General features: G+C 46.8%; 1 protein-coding gene across 1 annotated transcript; it reads left to right on the forward strand.

Moving 5' to 3' along the window:
- Positions 1-2,145: 2,145 nt before the first annotated feature.
- On the forward strand, positions 2,146-7,982 carry spns1 (SPNS lysolipid transporter 1, lysophospholipid). The gene is made up of 13 exons (XM_023792355.2): positions 2,146-2,312; positions 2,991-3,191; positions 3,315-3,380; positions 3,598-3,734; positions 3,835-3,986; positions 4,108-4,174; positions 4,309-4,451; positions 4,539-4,691; positions 5,378-5,567; positions 5,710-5,775; positions 6,361-6,459; positions 6,559-6,727; positions 6,934-7,982. Exons 2-13 carry the CDS (start codon positions 2,993-2,995, stop codon positions 7,002-7,004), a joined length of 1,512 nt encoding a protein of 503 aa, XP_023648123.1. The 5' UTR covers positions 2,146-2,312; positions 2,991-2,992; the 3' UTR covers positions 7,005-7,982.
- Positions 7,983-17,170: the final 9,188 nt, after the last annotated feature.

Genomic DNA, 17,170 nt, shown 5'->3' on the forward strand with positions numbered 1-17,170 from the left:
TCGCATTTTCTCAGCTTGTATCTATCTATCTATCTAATCTATCTAATCTATTTTATCTATCTTATCTATCTTATCTATCTATCTTATCTCCATTCCAACAGTTTATCTTGATTAAGATTGAGGCGACGGGGGCAGGGGGCGGCAGTGCGGCTAAAACCAAACGCCTGAACTATTTATTATTATTTATTTTGTCGCGGTGGACTCTGTGTACGGGGGATGGGGGTGTCGTAAGATTTTTTTTTGATGATTATTTGTTAGTACATCGTATGTACTTCTAGCAAGGAAAAGTGTGAGAAGAGGGCGTCCTCCAGCGGCGGGATATCCTAACTTTTCTAACAAGAACACAGTGTCCGTCTCTTCATTAGGCGTTTTCACCTACCTGCCAAAATGACAAATTTCTCGTGAGACCTACATTGTTTTGTTAATTTCCTTTTGTTGTCATTTAAAGTAGTTTGTTGCAAATAAGTGAAATATGTTAACACATACATTTTCCCATATTAGGGTTGGGAAGTTAGCTTGATTTCAGGTAAGTTAACTGTATTCAGGCAAATGACACTTAAACCGGACTCAAGGGCCTCATTTTATGTCAGGGGTGGGCAATCTTATCCAGAAAGGGCCGTTGTGTATGCGGGTTTTCGCTGCAACTCCCCAATTATATTACTAATTAGAGGCCTGGGTTTGAACAGCTGACCTAAAGGCTATCCCAAAAATCTGTCTACCAACCGGCCCTCTGAGGATGATTGCCAACCCCTGTTTTGTGTAATGCGCCCGGTTATAAGCAAACGCTTGAGCCTCCTGGCCGAAGTTAACTACGGCATGTTTAAACTTTCCTGTAGGTGGTGCTATTATCTAAATGGGCAAAAAAGGCTGAGTGGACTGACTGTCAATAAATACATACCTGAACGTACATGAATATATACATATACAGAAATTTAAAGTGCAGTAACTCGCAATTTTCCATTCTAATTTTTTTCAACCGTTTCTATTTATCTGTGAGATCGGATAACTGCTACGGAATAGCACATAGAACAAAGTCCAGATTGTCTATAATGTTAATAACCCTTTACGGAAAAGCTCGCGTGTATATAGTTTTTGGGGTTTGCCAAGTAACACAGAGCATTTTGAATCAAATAATTAATTAAAGTGAGTAGTACATCATTCAACACAAGGCTCAGTCGGTATACGACAGTGTTGCTCACAGCTGAGATTCGCTCTTCCGCCATCTACCGGAGAAACGGCGCATAAACGCCTGAATGAATCGGTACGAAATACAATTTAGAATACAATTTCCAATTAACAGATAAGATTAAATTTACTGATGTCTCAGTCTTGCATTTTTTGCACACTTCTGCTGCTGCAGTAGAGTATCTGTCATAATACTATATTTATTCAAACTAATATTGTTACTGTTATTGTCGACTGTTCTGTGTGTTGTCCTGTAATAATATTGTTTTGTTGCTCTTTTGATTATTTTGCACACTCTCTCTTTGCTCTCCGTATAGTTCTGTCCTGCCTGCACTTGTGTAGTTTTGTGTTGTTTCTGTTTTTTTCTTCTTTGTGCTGCATCATGGTCCTGGAGGAACATTGTTTCGTCTCACTGTGTACTGTATATATGGCTCAAATGATAATAAACCTACTTGACTTTGAGTAAAGTGTAAATAAACAAACATATAGCACAAAACAAGGCAAAGTGCCAGCACACACAGGCCTACTGCAAATAAGTTTTAAAAGCACTCAATACACAAGTAGAACATTTGAAAACGAATACTAAGCAAATAAACATAAATTAACACAATACATAAAATACATAAAGTAAATCCACGGAAGAAAAACAGCACCGGACGTTTTTATTAAGTACAATAAGTAATAGGCTATATAACATATAAAATATAGCATATAAAATATGTCAAAAAAAAAATCTATGCATCCATTTCCTAGCATTTTAATGCATGTGTGTGTGTCTATATATATATATATATATATATATATATATATATATATATATATATATATATATATATATATATATATACATACACATACATACAACTCCATTGAAGTTACACAGTCGCATAAATCCATTTTAAACCCTTTAAACTACTTATGAGGATCGAGGCGGAAAAATATCCATGGAGTCGGCGATCACGTGGATAAGGCGGAAGTCAGGTCGCTTCAATATGGCTGCCCCGATCTAAAGAAAGCGACGCGGATCTCATCTTGTGCTGGTGATCTGCTTTAAAAGGCGGCTTCAGCCCGCAAACAAACGCCTTGTCCCACATCTCGGCAGTGAGGATTAGTGCGCACACGCACAGGTAACCATCAGACGGTGTAAATCGAAACCGGTCAGCTGACCTTTACCGCAACGTCGACAGCGATGATTAATGCACATTGTGTTTATATTAGATTGCAGCTCTGTTGATGTTGATAGTCAGGATACATTTGTAATAATTGTATTCACACTATACTACGGGATTAATATGATAATTTTGTAAATCAAAGGTTGGATAAGATCCATCGTAGTGTGAAATTTTAGTTAAGCGATAAGCTTCACTGAACTTGTTCGGAATAAGTCTCTTTTAGCGAGCCTGTTTTCTCCTCTCCTGTCAGCCGCTCTATCTGGAGAGTGGGTCACTGCTACATGTTTACAACTCTGGGCTTTCCCGTCACAGAAATTATCATATGCTTCCTGGTTGCTGTTGGTGACTCGGCTGACTGATTTTGTTAACATTTGCTTTGTATTGTGTACGAGTTGATTGTGTTAGGCTGTTTTTGCACCAGTCTTATCAAGGTGAGCTCCTCGTGACTCCTCAGTGAACTAATTATCCATCCAAAACTTAAACACACATACACACACTCAGACTGAGAGTTTGCTTACAGGCAGTTTGCAGTCTCCATCAGCAGTTTTTAATCTGTGTCTAATAATCTGCCTTCTGTGATGAGATTGCAGTGTCCAAAAGTTCACAGGCTTACAGCTGCCTGCTATTCTGCAGCGATGTCACTTGCTGAGTCCAGCTCACCCTCGGCGCCTTTCTTCTCGGACGACAATGAGACCGAGGGGTCTGGTGAGCCGGGGTCGGCGCTGGCGGGGGAGGAGCCAGCCAGCGGAGTGACCAATCGGCGGGCATATTTCACGGTGACTGTGCTGTGCTACGTCAACCTGCTGAACTACATGGACAGGTTCACCGTGGCTGGTACTCGCTGCTTTATTACGGTTCTGTTGCATGAAGGCCAGATGCTGTTGTCATGGCAACACCGAAGTAGTTCCCTGGTAATGGGACAGAGAGGAGTCCTTAACCACACTCTCCTGTTCCCAGGTGTTCTGCCGGACATTGAACACTTCTTCGGGATTGACGATGGAAAGTCAGGATTGTTGCAAACAGGTGAGAGTACCTGCTCGCATGCTTAGTAATTTGGGGTCTGGGGATGTGGAGTGGTTGCTATGGTGACATACCGGGTTGCTATGGTGACCGGGTTGGGGGTGAAAGGCGATGGACGAGGTGCCCCCACAGTTTCACTCATACTGCTGCCAGACACTTATCTCCATGGACTAAGCCTAAACCTAACCCACTCTCTAAACTGCTTCTTTCTGGTTTTCAGTTTTCATCTGCAGCTACATGTTCCTGGCTCCCGTCTTTGGTTACTTGGGCGACCGCTACAACAGGAAACTTATCATGTGTGGGGGAATCAGCTTTTGGGCGCTGGTGACCCTGGCCAGCTCCTACACCCCCAAAGGCGTGAGTGTCCGCCTGCCCCCCCCGGCTGCAGAATTGGGGATGGACGTTTCTTTACAGAGAGCTTTCTTACCAGGGGTCTTACTCTGCCCTCCCCCCGCAGTACTTCTGGGCCCTGCTGCTGACCCGTGGGCTGGTGGGGGTAGGTGAGGCCAGCTACTCCACCATAGCCCCCACCATCATAGCAGATCTGTTCGTCAATGAAAAGAGGACCAAGATGCTGTCGATCTTCTACTTCGCCATCCCGGTGGGCAGGTCAGTGTGGCTGTGTGCTTCTCACCAGAGACTGGAGCCTGCAACTGTATTTAGCTCCTCTGGCTCTAGGACAGCATAATCTGAACAGCGTAATCATGTCTCGCCCCCTACCCCTACACAGTGGTCTTGGCTACATCGTGGGCTCCAGAGTGGACAGCGTGGCACAGGACTGGCATTGGGCTCTCCGGGTAGGTCTAGGACCAATCAGAAGAGAGCTTGTAATTGTGCCTTAACAAAGTGGCTAATGTGGTATGAGACAGCAGATGGGTGATGTGGAGTATGATCTGATGTGGTTGTGTCGAGCCTGACCCTCCTTCCACAGGTGACGCCGGGTCTGGGCCTCCTGGCGGTTCTGCTGCTGCTGTTTGTAGTGAAGGAGCCACGGAGGGGTGCCATCGAGGCCCGACCAGAGCACAGTCTGCACAGGACCAGCTGGGCGGCGGACATCCAGGCCCTCAGCAAGAAGTAAGACCGGTATCTTTCTGCCACAGCTAAAGTAACCGCAACGAGTGTGTGGCAGTATCACCATGGTGATCCTTGGCCCCTCCCCAGCCCCAGCTTTATCCTGTCCACCCTGGGCTTCACCGCCGTCGCCTTTGTCACTGGCTCTCTGGCCCTGTGGGCCCCGGCCTTCCTGTTCAGGGCTGCCGTCTTTACCGGCGAAAAGAAGCCCTGCTTCTCCGGGACCTGCGACAATTCCGACAGGTGGGTGGGGCATTTGGGGGCGAACGTGGGGTCACTCAATTCCGGTGACACTCCAGTCAGTGCCTCCTCTTTGCCGCAGATGGTGTCATGTGACAGTGAGCGGCGTCTCTATTGGAGGGGAGCGTACCCTGATCCAATCTGATCTGTCCCATATTTATACTATTTTCAGAGTCTCGATCCGACCTTTTAATAACTATTTAAATGTACATACTGCAGCTGTCGCTGCATTCTTTGTCTGAGTAAGCCTCGTGATTTTGGCATATTCTTCCTTACGATGTTTCTGCATTTGCCTAATCTGATTTGCTGTATTGCACAATGCCCTGTTGCTACCTCCTCCCAGAATAATGGCATTGGAGATGTTGCAGGTAGCTGTCGGGCTACTTTTGAATTTGCAGCTGAAAGAATTTCCGCATGGCTGACATCTGGATGGTTTGTAGGTTCACTCGGCGTGCTTAAGGCATAATATTGTGGCGTGTGCCGGAATCGTACGAGCCGGCGCAACTGAAATAAATTAGGCGGACGCAGGAAATGTGAATAAATGAGGCTTTAGTAGCTGATACCAATGAATAAAAAAAAAATATCCTGGAATGGACCCAGTTCTGATCTTTGATATGGGCTTGGGACATGACTGCCCCCTGTCTCTCTCTCTCTCCCCCTCCCTCCCTCTCTCTCCCCACCTCCCGCAGCCTGTATTTCGGGATCATCACCTGCGTAACGGGTGTACTGGGTGTGGCCAGTGGCGTGGCCATCAGTACCTGGCTAAGGACGCGGACGCCCCGCGCCGACCCACTGGTCTGTGCTGCCGGACTCCTGCTGGCGGCGCCCTTCCTCTACCTGGCCATCGTCTTCGCCCAGGCCAGCACCATCGCCACCTATGTGAGACTCGCTCCCCCTGTGCCGAGCAAACGCACCCTGCTCAGTGGATGCCCGTGACGCGTCACGCTTGCCGACTGGGCCACGGTCGTGGCGTCTCGCTTTTCCGCTTCTCCTGAGGCGTGTCTCTCTCGCTCTCCTCTAGGTGTTCATATTCTTCGGGGAGACCTTCCTGTCCATGAACTGGGCCATCGTGGCTGATATCCTGCTGGTGCGTATCAAGGGGTCACCGCTCACCGCACACATGAAGTGGGATGATTGCACTAGGGACTGGTTTCTGTTGCCGTACTGCGGGGGCCTGGATCGTGACGATGTGACGTTTACCATCGTCCCAGTAACATGAATGATGTAGCAGCTTATTTGTAGATGTTTGAAAACCATGGGCGGCAGTTTAGCGCCTAGCTGTGGTGCTGCTCAGTGTCTCAGCGCCGGGTCCAGGCACCGGCAAACGCCGCAGCTGTTTACGACCCAAGGGGGCCCAGGCAAAGGCATGGGGGGAAAAACAATATATGTAATGTATAAGATTATATAACAGATTAAAATGTCGATGTGCAGAAGCATGCCTAGCTCTAGTTATAGGCAGAATAGGCAGTAGCCTAGCCCCCCCCCCAATTATGTGAAATGATCATCAGCTTTCTTGGTTGGGTGGCCCCTGAAAAGGTGAATCTGGCCGGGTGCCCCCTGCCCCTTGTCCTGCTGCTGTGTCACATCCTGCCACTCTGAGTCCCTCGGGGCTCAGCTTTCCTTGTACTCTCCCGTCTTCCTGATCTCTCCCCAATTTCCACCTCTCTCCCAGTACGTGGTCGTTCCCACGCGGCGCTCCACTGCCGAAGCCTTCCAAATCGTTATCTCCCACTTGCTGGGGGATGCTGGAAGCCCCTACCTGATCGGAGTGGTGAGTCTCTTCCCCTCGGGCGCCGTGCGGGACCTGCCCTCGGGACCTGCCCTCGGGACCTGCCCTCCTCCCCGCTCTTCTCACTCGCCTCCCTTGCAGGTGTCCGACCACCTGCGGCAGGCCGACTCGTACTTGTGGCAGTTCCGCTCCCTCCAGCTCTCCCTGCTCCTCTGCGCCTTCGTGGGGGTGGTGGGGGGGGCTTTCTTCCTGGCTACTGCCCTGTTCATCGAGAGAGATCGTAAGCTCGCCCAGAGCTACACACACTCAGGTGAGGCACAGCTGCCCTGACCGCCATCTTAAACACTTTGCTGTGATCATTCTGTTACTTTGCGACAATGGATGATATGTTGATAAAACGAATCCATTTTTGCTTGTTTGCTAAAAAAAAAAAAACCTAAATGCTAATGAGTGTGAATTGCTTACCAAGTCTTGGAATCATCATCTCTAAGGAAATGTAACTTTTTGTCTTGTCAGGTGATGAACCAATTGTCGTGCCCAAGAGAGGAAGGTCCACAAAAGTACCAGTATCGAGTGTGCTGATTTGATTAGAGCCAGAGGAATGTGAGAAGATCTGCCTTCTTTTGGGAGGACAGCTTTTTTTATTGCCTGAAAGAGGGGGAACCAGTTAAAAGTTCAACCAAGATTTTTCTGCTGCAGCTTGTCAATAAATTTAGAAATTGGACTTTTTTTCTATTTAGCCAAACTATTATATTTGGCTATTTATTATTGTCGTGATTTTTGTTTGTATTCATTAACCTGTTTTCAGGAGCAGTTAATACAGGAAGACACAAAATGTGTTTTATGTTCGTATTTTCTGACACTTTATCATGAAACACCCATTACCTCTGATAACTGAGAACTGACACAGGTGAAAAGGCAGCTCTGAAGCCAGACTTGTGGATCTCGTTGGAAGCCTGAAGAACTTTCCATCTGCCTTAGACTTGGACTGTAGTACAAGCTTAGTTTTACGCCCACATTGAAAGGACTTTAGATTGAGGTGGGGCGCCCCCTAGTGATGGTGGTCAGCAGCCCGGTGATGATCATGATGTGACACTTTCTGCAGGACTCTGTTACGGTCAGATACTAATTCTGCACAGGTGCTGATGTCATCGGTGTGGCTTCAGGCTGCTACACAGCATTTGGCAGGTGTCTGTGCAGCGGCTTCGCTCCAGTGGTGAGACACCTCCTGTACGCCACCTACTGGGCTGCCCTCACACTCAAGTCTATATTCCTAGTTTATGTGGCATGTTACGTGATAAAGTATTTTTCTGAATTATTAAGACTTTTCTGTGATTGGCACTAGACAGCACATCACCCACATTCATCATAAAATGCTTCCTGAACCTCTTGAAAATTACACTAGTGCAGTTTTTAGCTGTCATAATTTCACTAATGTTAATGTTAACGTGTCTGTCCAGGTTGTTTTCTCTCCCTGATATTGTCGGCCCATTCGAGCAGAATGACATGGCTGCTCCTCCGGGACACCAGACCTAAAATAAAATGCTCCCTGTCATCATTCGTAACCGCAGTCCCGTGTCTGTCTGCTGGCTTTGGTCACGTTCTTGAGGCTCGACGGGCTGGTTGCATTTGCAGTCATTTTTATGGAGTATGAATTTATGGAGTCATTTTCTGGAGGATTTCATATGGGGGCTGTCATTTTGCACTCTAACAATGTGTCAGTAATTTTAAAAACAGTAACAGATCAAATGACGGGGCCTGTTTAAATGCTACTTTCTTGCAATGGCGACTGAAATTAAACGATAACAAGCAACTTGTCCCATCTGCATTCAGTTACTGCTGCCTGCTGGAGGGGGGCGCCGTGTTTCCCTGCCTCTGTCTGCTACCCTCCATCCCTCTGCTGCCCCCACCTGCTCAGCGCTCTTCTCTTCACACACTTCCTGTCTCTTCTCTTTGAAGTATAACGGATCACTTCCTGAAGCGTTTTCTGGCTTCCTGTTTGTGGGATGGTGAGAAACAGACTTGCAGTGAATGTATGTGTGAGAGTTTGAGTCTGGCTGGTCCTCTGTGTGTGTCTTCATCAAACCCATCCTGATGTAGGCTGATTGCTTGCTCACCAGGCTGGTGTACTGACACAGTGACCCTAAAGCGCTTCCGATGCAGGGGAGTTACATACAGGGTTGGAAGCAAAGACACACGAAATGGAGCGTTTGCTGAAAATCTCCCAAGCAGGGTGTGAACGTGACTCCGACGTAAAGGACTTCCAGAAGATAACTGGACATGTTCATGTTGGTGTGTCTTTGGGCTCCATCATGTTACATTATAGAGTGCGGAGCAGGTGAGGGGTGGAGAGATGGGCCTCTCTGAGGGAGGGGTAAATTCAGTCCTCAAGAAGGGGGGTGGTGATCTGAGCACAAGAGGCAGACAGGACAGGAGGCTGGGGGTGAAGCAGAAGAAAAGAGAAGAGCAAATATACAGATGTGACAGCACAGTAGGTTTGAGAGAAGGACATACAGCAGAACGTGAAGATAACTCTCAACGGGGCTCTAGATCACATCCAAGATGGTGCCCATCTGGTGCTGACAGAGACAAAGGTTCAGTTTATGTACTATGTGAGGTTGCTCTGAGGCTCCAAGGTTCGGATTCTTGCTGCATCCACAGGGTCCTCCGCTCCTCCTCTCGCTGTTACTGGCCTCTGTTTCCCTCCTGCCTGCTTCACATCTGGTAAGTGCGGAGTTTGGAAGTTCAGCCACTTTTTCCGCATGTCTCATCAGTGCTGGCTAGTGCTTTGGTATCTCCTTGAGTAAGGGGGTACAGGGTCAGGCATTCAGCTCTGGTGGTCGGTCCTCTGTCAGCATGTGTGTATGTGAAGCCCTTATAACTCTGTGTGCAAGAGCTACGTTGGTCCTTGGTGTGAATCTGAAGTGTCCAGGTGGGTCCGTCGATTCCCTCTCTGTCCTGATGCTCTGCTCTCGCTTCCTATTTCACCTGTTGAAGTCTGGTAATTTCTTCTAACTAGTTAGTGATGCTCACTCGGGCTTTGGGTGAATGCTGACAGGAGTCGCTCCTCCCGGCGTTCTGTGAAGGTGAGGTGACCTATGCACAGGGCAGCCGAGCGCCATTTGTGCTGGAGCCCCACGCCTGCTGCTGTCTGCCTTTGCTTATACAGACTGTATGTTGGGAGCGTCTGAAGCGAAATGTTCATCATAAACATTAATGGTATCAGCCCAGGTTCCTACTAGAGAGCTGAGACAATGGAGTTCAAAGCCCGTCTCTGACGGCCATTTCCGAGCATCCGGCTTTATCGTTGCATCAGGGCAGGGTGGGTGAACGACCTCAAATGGTAGCTCCACCCCCTTGTTTCTGCTTAGTTTGGTGAATTTCACCTCACGGCGGGACCCACTTTCAGCGCGAAACCTAAGTCTGTTTTTTCAAAATATTTAGAATACAGGTTTCTCAGGAGAATCATGGTCGGGCCTTAGCATTGCCACTGGAGAGATGGCGGCTGGATTAGTGGTGAACTCAATCATGGAGAAAGTATAAGTGAAAAAGGGAGAATATATAAGACTGATTTGCTTGGAAATAATTCTATAAAAACAAGAGTCAGAATGTGCTGTTTTGATGGAGGGGAGACAGTCATCGCAACACAAAGCCTGGTGTTTCCTTCATCCTGTGCTCGGCCTGAGGGGTATTGACCCTCCATGCCACCTGTCACCTCTCCTCTGTAGCCATGGATACAGTGGTCCTCAGCTCCTTGCTGAATGGAGTCCTTCTGCTGGTGTGTCTGGGACTGCTGCTCAGCTTTTGCGTCATCTGTGGACAATCGGGGAGGCAGAGTAAGTGCCCTGGCATCCGAATCAGCTTCAAACCCGCTAAAAGTGTTAATTGAAAATCACTGCTCTTTGAGACCTGAACCCTGTCGTCATGGCAGTAGAAGTGATAAAACGACAGGACAAATATAAAGGGCTTTGCCCCGATGACTTGATTCTTGTGTTGCATCTTTCCCTTTTTTTCCAGCTCCTATCAACCAGCAAGGCGGTTTCACCATAATCCGTGGTAAAGGTCACTAACGTTAATATTACCATTTCAAATTTTAATTAGCATAAACTGCAGAGGGTTGGGTGAAGCTTCATTGTGAAAATGCATCTGCTGTGTTCCCATGCAACAGTTTCTCAAAGCCAGGGATGATGCCAGAGATTTTTGGGTCCCATGAAATCTCATCACACAGGTTTCCCAACCCAGACCAATCCAATTGTGTTCCAGATGTTTTAGGTTCCCTGTCAGTCAGGAGCCCTTGGAATCGTCCCGCCCCCCCTTTATGGTGCCCTTGCTTAATGCTGCCCATCAATGCACACATTCTTAGTGTCTGATTCTATATCAATGTGACCATGATTTATGGATGATATATAACTTGTGTGACTGTACTTAGCAGGGTTCACATACATAGATGATAAAGAGGGTAAGTTAGACGAAGAATGTTTTTGCTGTGAATAATACATTTTCTTGTTATTACAGCTACAGTCGACACCCATGTGCCCAGACCCTGTGTTTCCAACCCTGCGATTTCCTTGTGGGTCTCCTCCTTCACTGCACACAGCCTGAGCTACCTTCCATGCTGGGCTGCCCTGTCAGGGCTCCAAACTGGAATCTGTGTCTTTGCTCTTTAAAGATGTCAAACAGACAGGACACGGAAGTGGCCGTAGGGATTAATCCCAGCTCTGACACCATGTGTGAGAAAACTGTTCTAGCGAAACTAACAGAAAATCTTTAGTTTATTAAACAGTACTATATTCACAACAGGTGAACAGTCCGAAGCGAGAATCACATACCTGCATGTAAATTGAAATCTCTCCAACAAACAGATGTAGTCCCCCATAGTCAAAACTGTCAGAAATGTTTGCGTAATGCTACCCTGAGGCTCAGTTAAGAACCAAAGAGAGATAAATAGTATGGAAGGTGGATGGATGGACAGCAGCTCCTGAGCCACCATCAAGCTGAACTGTACTCTGACCCCCCTAGGACCCCAGCTCCCTCCTCCCTCAAATCCCCTAGTCCGGAGCCAGAGCGCCGACCCTCAAACACTCCGACTGAAGACAATGGTGAGCTGTCTTTCATCTTTGTACAGGGGTGTCATTCTCACTTCCCTGCACTCATTTCTTCCTCACTCAGTTTCAGCTCTTCTTCTTGTTTCCTGTAGTTAATGCATTTACTGCACATTGGCTTCCAGGGAATGAATTCATGTGTTGTTCCTCAGTCTCAATGCGAGCTACGAGAATCAGATTAGTAGGTCAGGACAAAGTAAGTGCTTAAACTGAGAGCTGGAACTGCGTATGAACTCATGTTAGGCTAAACTGAATCCAAATGAAGTCCTGTCTGGGGTGTATATAAAGTGGAAATAATGTTGCTTTTCTCTGTGCTACCAGATGATAGCTACGTCAACCAAGACAGTGATTCTTACATGTGAGTTTGCATCCACATCGTTGTCCATGGAGAGAAACTATTCAAAAATGAGTGAAAAACAAGGACAGAACTCAGCTGAAATCTTTCTGATGAGGTGATAAGTTGTGCTTGTCCTGGGATGACTGACTTTGTGGTCATGTTAGTCATCCAGGAAGTCAGACAGGCCTTTAAGTATGAGAGTCAGAAGCTGAGAATGGAGATTAAAGGTCACATGCTCCATATTATAGGGGGAGTGTGGCTCTGTGGCTTAGGTCTCTGTACCGATATTCAGAAGGTTGTCGGTTTGAATCGGGTAGTTGGCTGTATAATGGAGTGGGAGTGTTATTCGTCACTGTGTGTGGTTGCTCTTTGCAGAGAGGTCCTAACGGATGACATACCCAGCAAGCCAAAGTACGGGTCTCAGCCCAGCCAGTCTTCAGGTACTATGAGAAACACCCCATGGCCCAGTGCTGTTTCAGGGCTCTGCTAACTACTGGCTCAGTCGATAACATTTGTCTCCTTTCTTTAAGGCAATGATGAAATTTACGTGAATGTAGAACAAGAATCTGGTAAGAGACAAATTATCTGTGTGTCTTTCAGTCAGTCAGTAGTCCTTTCACTTGTATAAATGGGGAGTTCATTCAGTTTGATTACTGCCCTTGTGCTACAGTGATTAACTGTCCCTTTGTATTCCCAGACAACGTGGAATATATCAACATGCCGGAACATGAGAACGGGGGTCTAACACCAGATCAGGCCATTTCTTACTTGGAGGGAGGGTGTTACTATGGAAATAGTGGGGAATCTCTGAAATTTGTATGATTTTTTGGATCCTGAGCACATGGCACAAACAAACAGGCAGCAGTTTCAGTCAGAGATCTTTCTGTGAGAAGTTTCAGTTTGTGGTAGTGAAATGCCATATGTGTATGTGCAGCACGCTGAGGTATTCACTGCCTGCAGTGAGTGTGGGTGGCCGCTTTTCTGCAGAAACGCTGCTTCTTCCAGTAAGTGTGCATCCACAGTGGGCAGCACCCTGGGGGGTCCCTCACCATGAGTTCTGCTTCCTCACAGGCAAGTCCCAAGAGAGCATGGAGAGTGATGGGAATGGCAGCACAGACTACGTCAACACCTCCACCAAATAGGTACTGTCTCACCCTGGCTGGGCTCACGTGCACTGGCCTCCTATGGCCTCCTCATTGCTAAGAACACAGCTGGATTATTTATGTGATGTTAACTTGGCCAAGCTTTCGTGCTGACAATCACTGCAGCACTGCCCTGACTGGCCATTTCATCTTTGCATCTGGTCTCTTTGCAGAACTTCCACTTTCATTCTGATGAGCTGATTTGCGGGCGGAGTTGTGGTGGCAGAGAAGCAGAGGGAGAATGTGTGTGGGCCTGACAACTCTGATGTTTTTTCTAAACAGTCAACAGTTAATATGAACTCGGTTAGTGGGTACAGCAATACGGCGCCCATTGTCTGCCTGTTGTGGCAATTCCCCGTATGTGGGCACAGCAACCTTGTTAGCAATCTTGTTTTGAGTGAGCAAATGCAGCAAATGCAGAGCCTTTCCCATACCACTCAGGAAGTTTCAGGTTAGTAGCATGGGGGGGGGGTTTCTATGTCATTTTAATCTATTACCTTGCTGACGACTCCTGAGAATGTTTATAGTGATGAAGTCAGTCATTTTTATTTAACATTTATCATATTTTCATTTTTGATATTGCTATGGTTTTGTTTATATAGCTGATTCCATTTATTTGTTTGTAAACGTATGTAATTCAGAAGGTAAACTAGACCTTAAACTGTAAAACAATGTTATAGATCCTGTTATCTGTTGGGTTAACAGAGACGGTTTCAGGACCACACTGAAGACCCCATGTACTCTTGGTTGCAGGAGTCTGGCTTACTTACCGTTTTTTCTCTAATAAATGTTCCTCGCACGCCACCTGAGACCCATCATTTGCATCTGCAGCCTGTGACCTGCAGCTCCTTGCTCAGGTCACATGACAGAGGCAGCATGACAGAGGCAGCATGACAGAGGCGACCATAGAGCCATACTGCTGTATACTGCTGTAAGGCTGCCACTAGCTGATGGGTCCCACAGACAAACAGCTTAAGACAGACAGTGGGACGGGTTCACACAGCATTAACCCAGCAGGTGAGGAGACTTATTGGCTAAAAAGATTAAATCAATTTAAAGCAAAGACCAGCAAACCATTCAAAATAATTTTCTCTGTGCTGTCATGTAATGCCATATTGCACACTGAACACAAATCAGCAGCAAACATCATCACAGGGTCCAACCAAAAGTTTGAGATGGACGGATGAGGGGATGGAAGGAAGGATGGATGAACCGACTCCTTGCTTAGGTCACATGACAGAGGCAGCATGACAGAGGCGACCATAAAGCCATACTGCTGCAACTAGCTAATGGGTCTCACAGACAAGCTTAAGACAGACAGTGGGACGGGTTCACAAGGCATTAACCACGGATGGATGGCAGGAAGGATGGATGAACTGACTACAACAGTTTATCCCGATCAGGATCATGTGGATCATGATCCAGTTAGCAGCGGGATCAACAGATTGCAAATGGGGGTGCTGGAAGTGTGGGGGGTGGGAACAGCAAGCCTGAGTTTTGGGGAAACTGTGGAGATGCAGGAAGGAAGCTGTCAGCTGCTTGGGCACCTTCGCTCTCCCAGGCCTGGAGCCATGAACACTGCACTGCCCTGACAAGAAGCCCAGGTCAAGTAGCTTTCAGTGGCAGCAGGAGTCTGGCCGCCTTGCTCAGCCTGGCAGAAGCACGTGGGGGCATATACCCCCCCCCCCCCCCCCCCCCCCCCATATCACGGAGCATGTCGGCTGGGACGCAGATGCTGTAGACTCATCATGGCCAGGGGAGTCTTGTTCAGGTTGAACTCTTTGATGTTGGGGTTTAAGGTCGACTTCTTTACCTGACTGACACACACAGTGAGTATTAGGCCTGATCCCACACACTTCTATGTCATGGACTCGGGTGGTTCCGGCACGAGGGCGTGGGATAGTGCAGGCAGGAAGAGAATGTGGACGACCCACGGGTGGCTCACAGGAACACGGGGGTTTATTACACAAAACTGAACACACCAAGAACAACTACAAAATAAATGGACCGCGAGGCGTCAAAACTAAAAATAGGAAAAACAAAGACTAATTACAAAAGGTCAGGGCAACAAATAACAAAACACAGGGTGACCTCAAAGACAGGAAACACACCTCAGGAGTTACAGGAAATACAGCACTGACAAACGTAAATGACTCCAGGAGGAAGAGAACAGGATCAGGAACTTAAATACAAAAGGTTAACAAGTACACATTTATTTGGCATAACGACAGTCCCACATTTAACCACACCACGTAATTTTCATATGTGTTTTTATACGTATTTATTAATAATTACTTCATGGTGTCCATTCACCGCCAGTTATTGTAAACAAGGCAGCTGGGATTTGAAGTTGAAGTTCACACACAAACACTGAAATATTAATTAAAATTCGCTGTAAAGAAATCTGGAAAATGAAAGGGTGTTGCTTGTTTTGTTGAGAGATATTACAGCCAGAAAACTAAATGTAAAGTTAGCTTTTCTGTGGTGTCATAGTTATGGTTTAAACCCGAAACCACTTCTTACCTCCCTGGTATACTCGCTTGATGATGTACGTGGGGATATGCGGATCTACACTGAAATAGATCCAGAAAGCGGGTTCGAGTTTAAACTCCAATACCACGGTAAAGTACGTGGTGTCTTGTTTAAAGTCACTGGCGATGGATTGTCACAGTGCAATTATTAATAAACGTATATACGTATAAAACACACAATATTAAAGTTACATGGTGTACATTGTCCCCCATAGTTTAATGTTTAAAGCACACTTTACAGGAAATGCCTGTATTATTAAAGTTTATCTATGCCGTCACGTTGAATCAAATAGCTAGCGGGCAAGTGCACAGGGATGGCAAAAACTATCCCGAGGGAACAAAAAAGTATTAAAAAAATTATTTTCCCACCAAAACCTCTTATATTGTTCCGTAGAGGTACGAACTGGACAAAAATGCACAAATAAATAGTCGCAAATGTAACGCAATCCACAAATGTGCAAAAAAGACGTTTCACGCGTACAAATCGCTTCGTATTTTTGTGGATATGATTTTATACCACACCAACACCAGATGTCATCTCATGTTGAGGCATGTAACATTGCAAACCGTCATGGGGGGGCGCCAAATCTAGAGTGCAGCTGTACATGAGAATAGCTGATCTTATGACCTCAGACAAAGCAGTGAAGGAACTTGATAGGAAAGGGGGGAAAGGACTGACCAGCGTCTGACCCAATAGCACAGAGAGAGTGGGTGGAGCAAACTCGCTCTGAATTTTCTGCCAAACTTCCGAAGCTCTTCTATTTGTGATCTTTGCTGTGTTGAAGGGGCAGAGGGAGATTAAAGAGAAGCCAGGTTCCATTGTTCAGGGGGAGACAGATGCACAGGTGAGGAAGATCAGCAGAAAGACAAAGAAATATTTACTGCTGCTCTCATTGGAGTTCTGCTATCATGTCCTCATTCACTGGGAGATCATCAACCCTCACAAAGAATGCAAACATAAAATTGTATTAGACTAAGCTGACATTTGTGATTCTTTCAGAAGGCAGGATGTGCCTGAGTGTCACAGACAGGTCCCAAGGTATTGACGTGTCTGTACAGATCTCAGAGAGGAGAGCCAATCACATGATGAAACGACACCTCCACATCTTGCAATAAACCGTTCATCTGTACTTTACTGGAAACGAACCAGGCATACAGTGTAGGTGAAACCACTTACATGTATTTACAGGGCTTACCAACTTAGGGATGGGATGGGCAGGGCTGCCAGTGGGAGGGGCAGGGGGGGCAAACGGCCAGGGAGCGGAGTGGAGCAGTGAGAATTTCTGCTCCTCGCTCACGAGGCTGTTGGCTCCGCCCGCTCCTCCGCTCTAATTCGCACTAAGCCGCTCCGCTCAACACCGCTCCTCGCTCCACTAAAATTTCCTCCCGCTCCAGTCAAATCGCTCCACGCTTGCTCCAATTTAAAAGAGGGACAAATAATCTGCATGCCTAACAAAAATCACCTTAAACCAGGGACGGATTATGGGTTGTGTGGGCCCCTGGGCAAAACGTTCGCGAGGCCCCCCCCCCCCCCAAAAAAAAAAACAAAAAAAAAAAAAACGCCAGCATTGTCTGGGATGGCTAGTTGCTACGTCATCATGCCACTTGTGGGTCCAAACTAGTGCGGCGTACCGTGTTGTA

This window comes from Paramormyrops kingsleyae, chromosome 22, assembly GCF_048594095.1.
Source record: "Paramormyrops kingsleyae isolate MSU_618 chromosome 22, PKINGS_0.4, whole genome shotgun sequence".
In the NCBI taxonomy this organism is placed as follows: domain Eukaryota; kingdom Metazoa; phylum Chordata; class Actinopteri; order Osteoglossiformes; family Mormyridae; genus Paramormyrops; species Paramormyrops kingsleyae.

Excerpts from the sequence above, each read along its gene's own strand:
- spns1 (XM_023792355.2), top strand. The coding sequence starts at position 2,993 with ATGTCACTTGCTGAGTCCAGCTCACCCTCGGCGCCTTTCTTCTCGGAC. Across the intron at positions 4,452-4,538 it reads ATCCAGGCCCTCAGCAAGAA|CCCCAGCTTTATCCTGTCCA; the intron begins GTAAGACCGGTA and ends GCCCCTCCCCAG. Across the intron at positions 5,776-6,360 it reads TCGTGGCTGATATCCTGCTG|TACGTGGTCGTTCCCACGCG; the intron begins GTGCGTATCAAG and ends CCTCTCTCCCAG.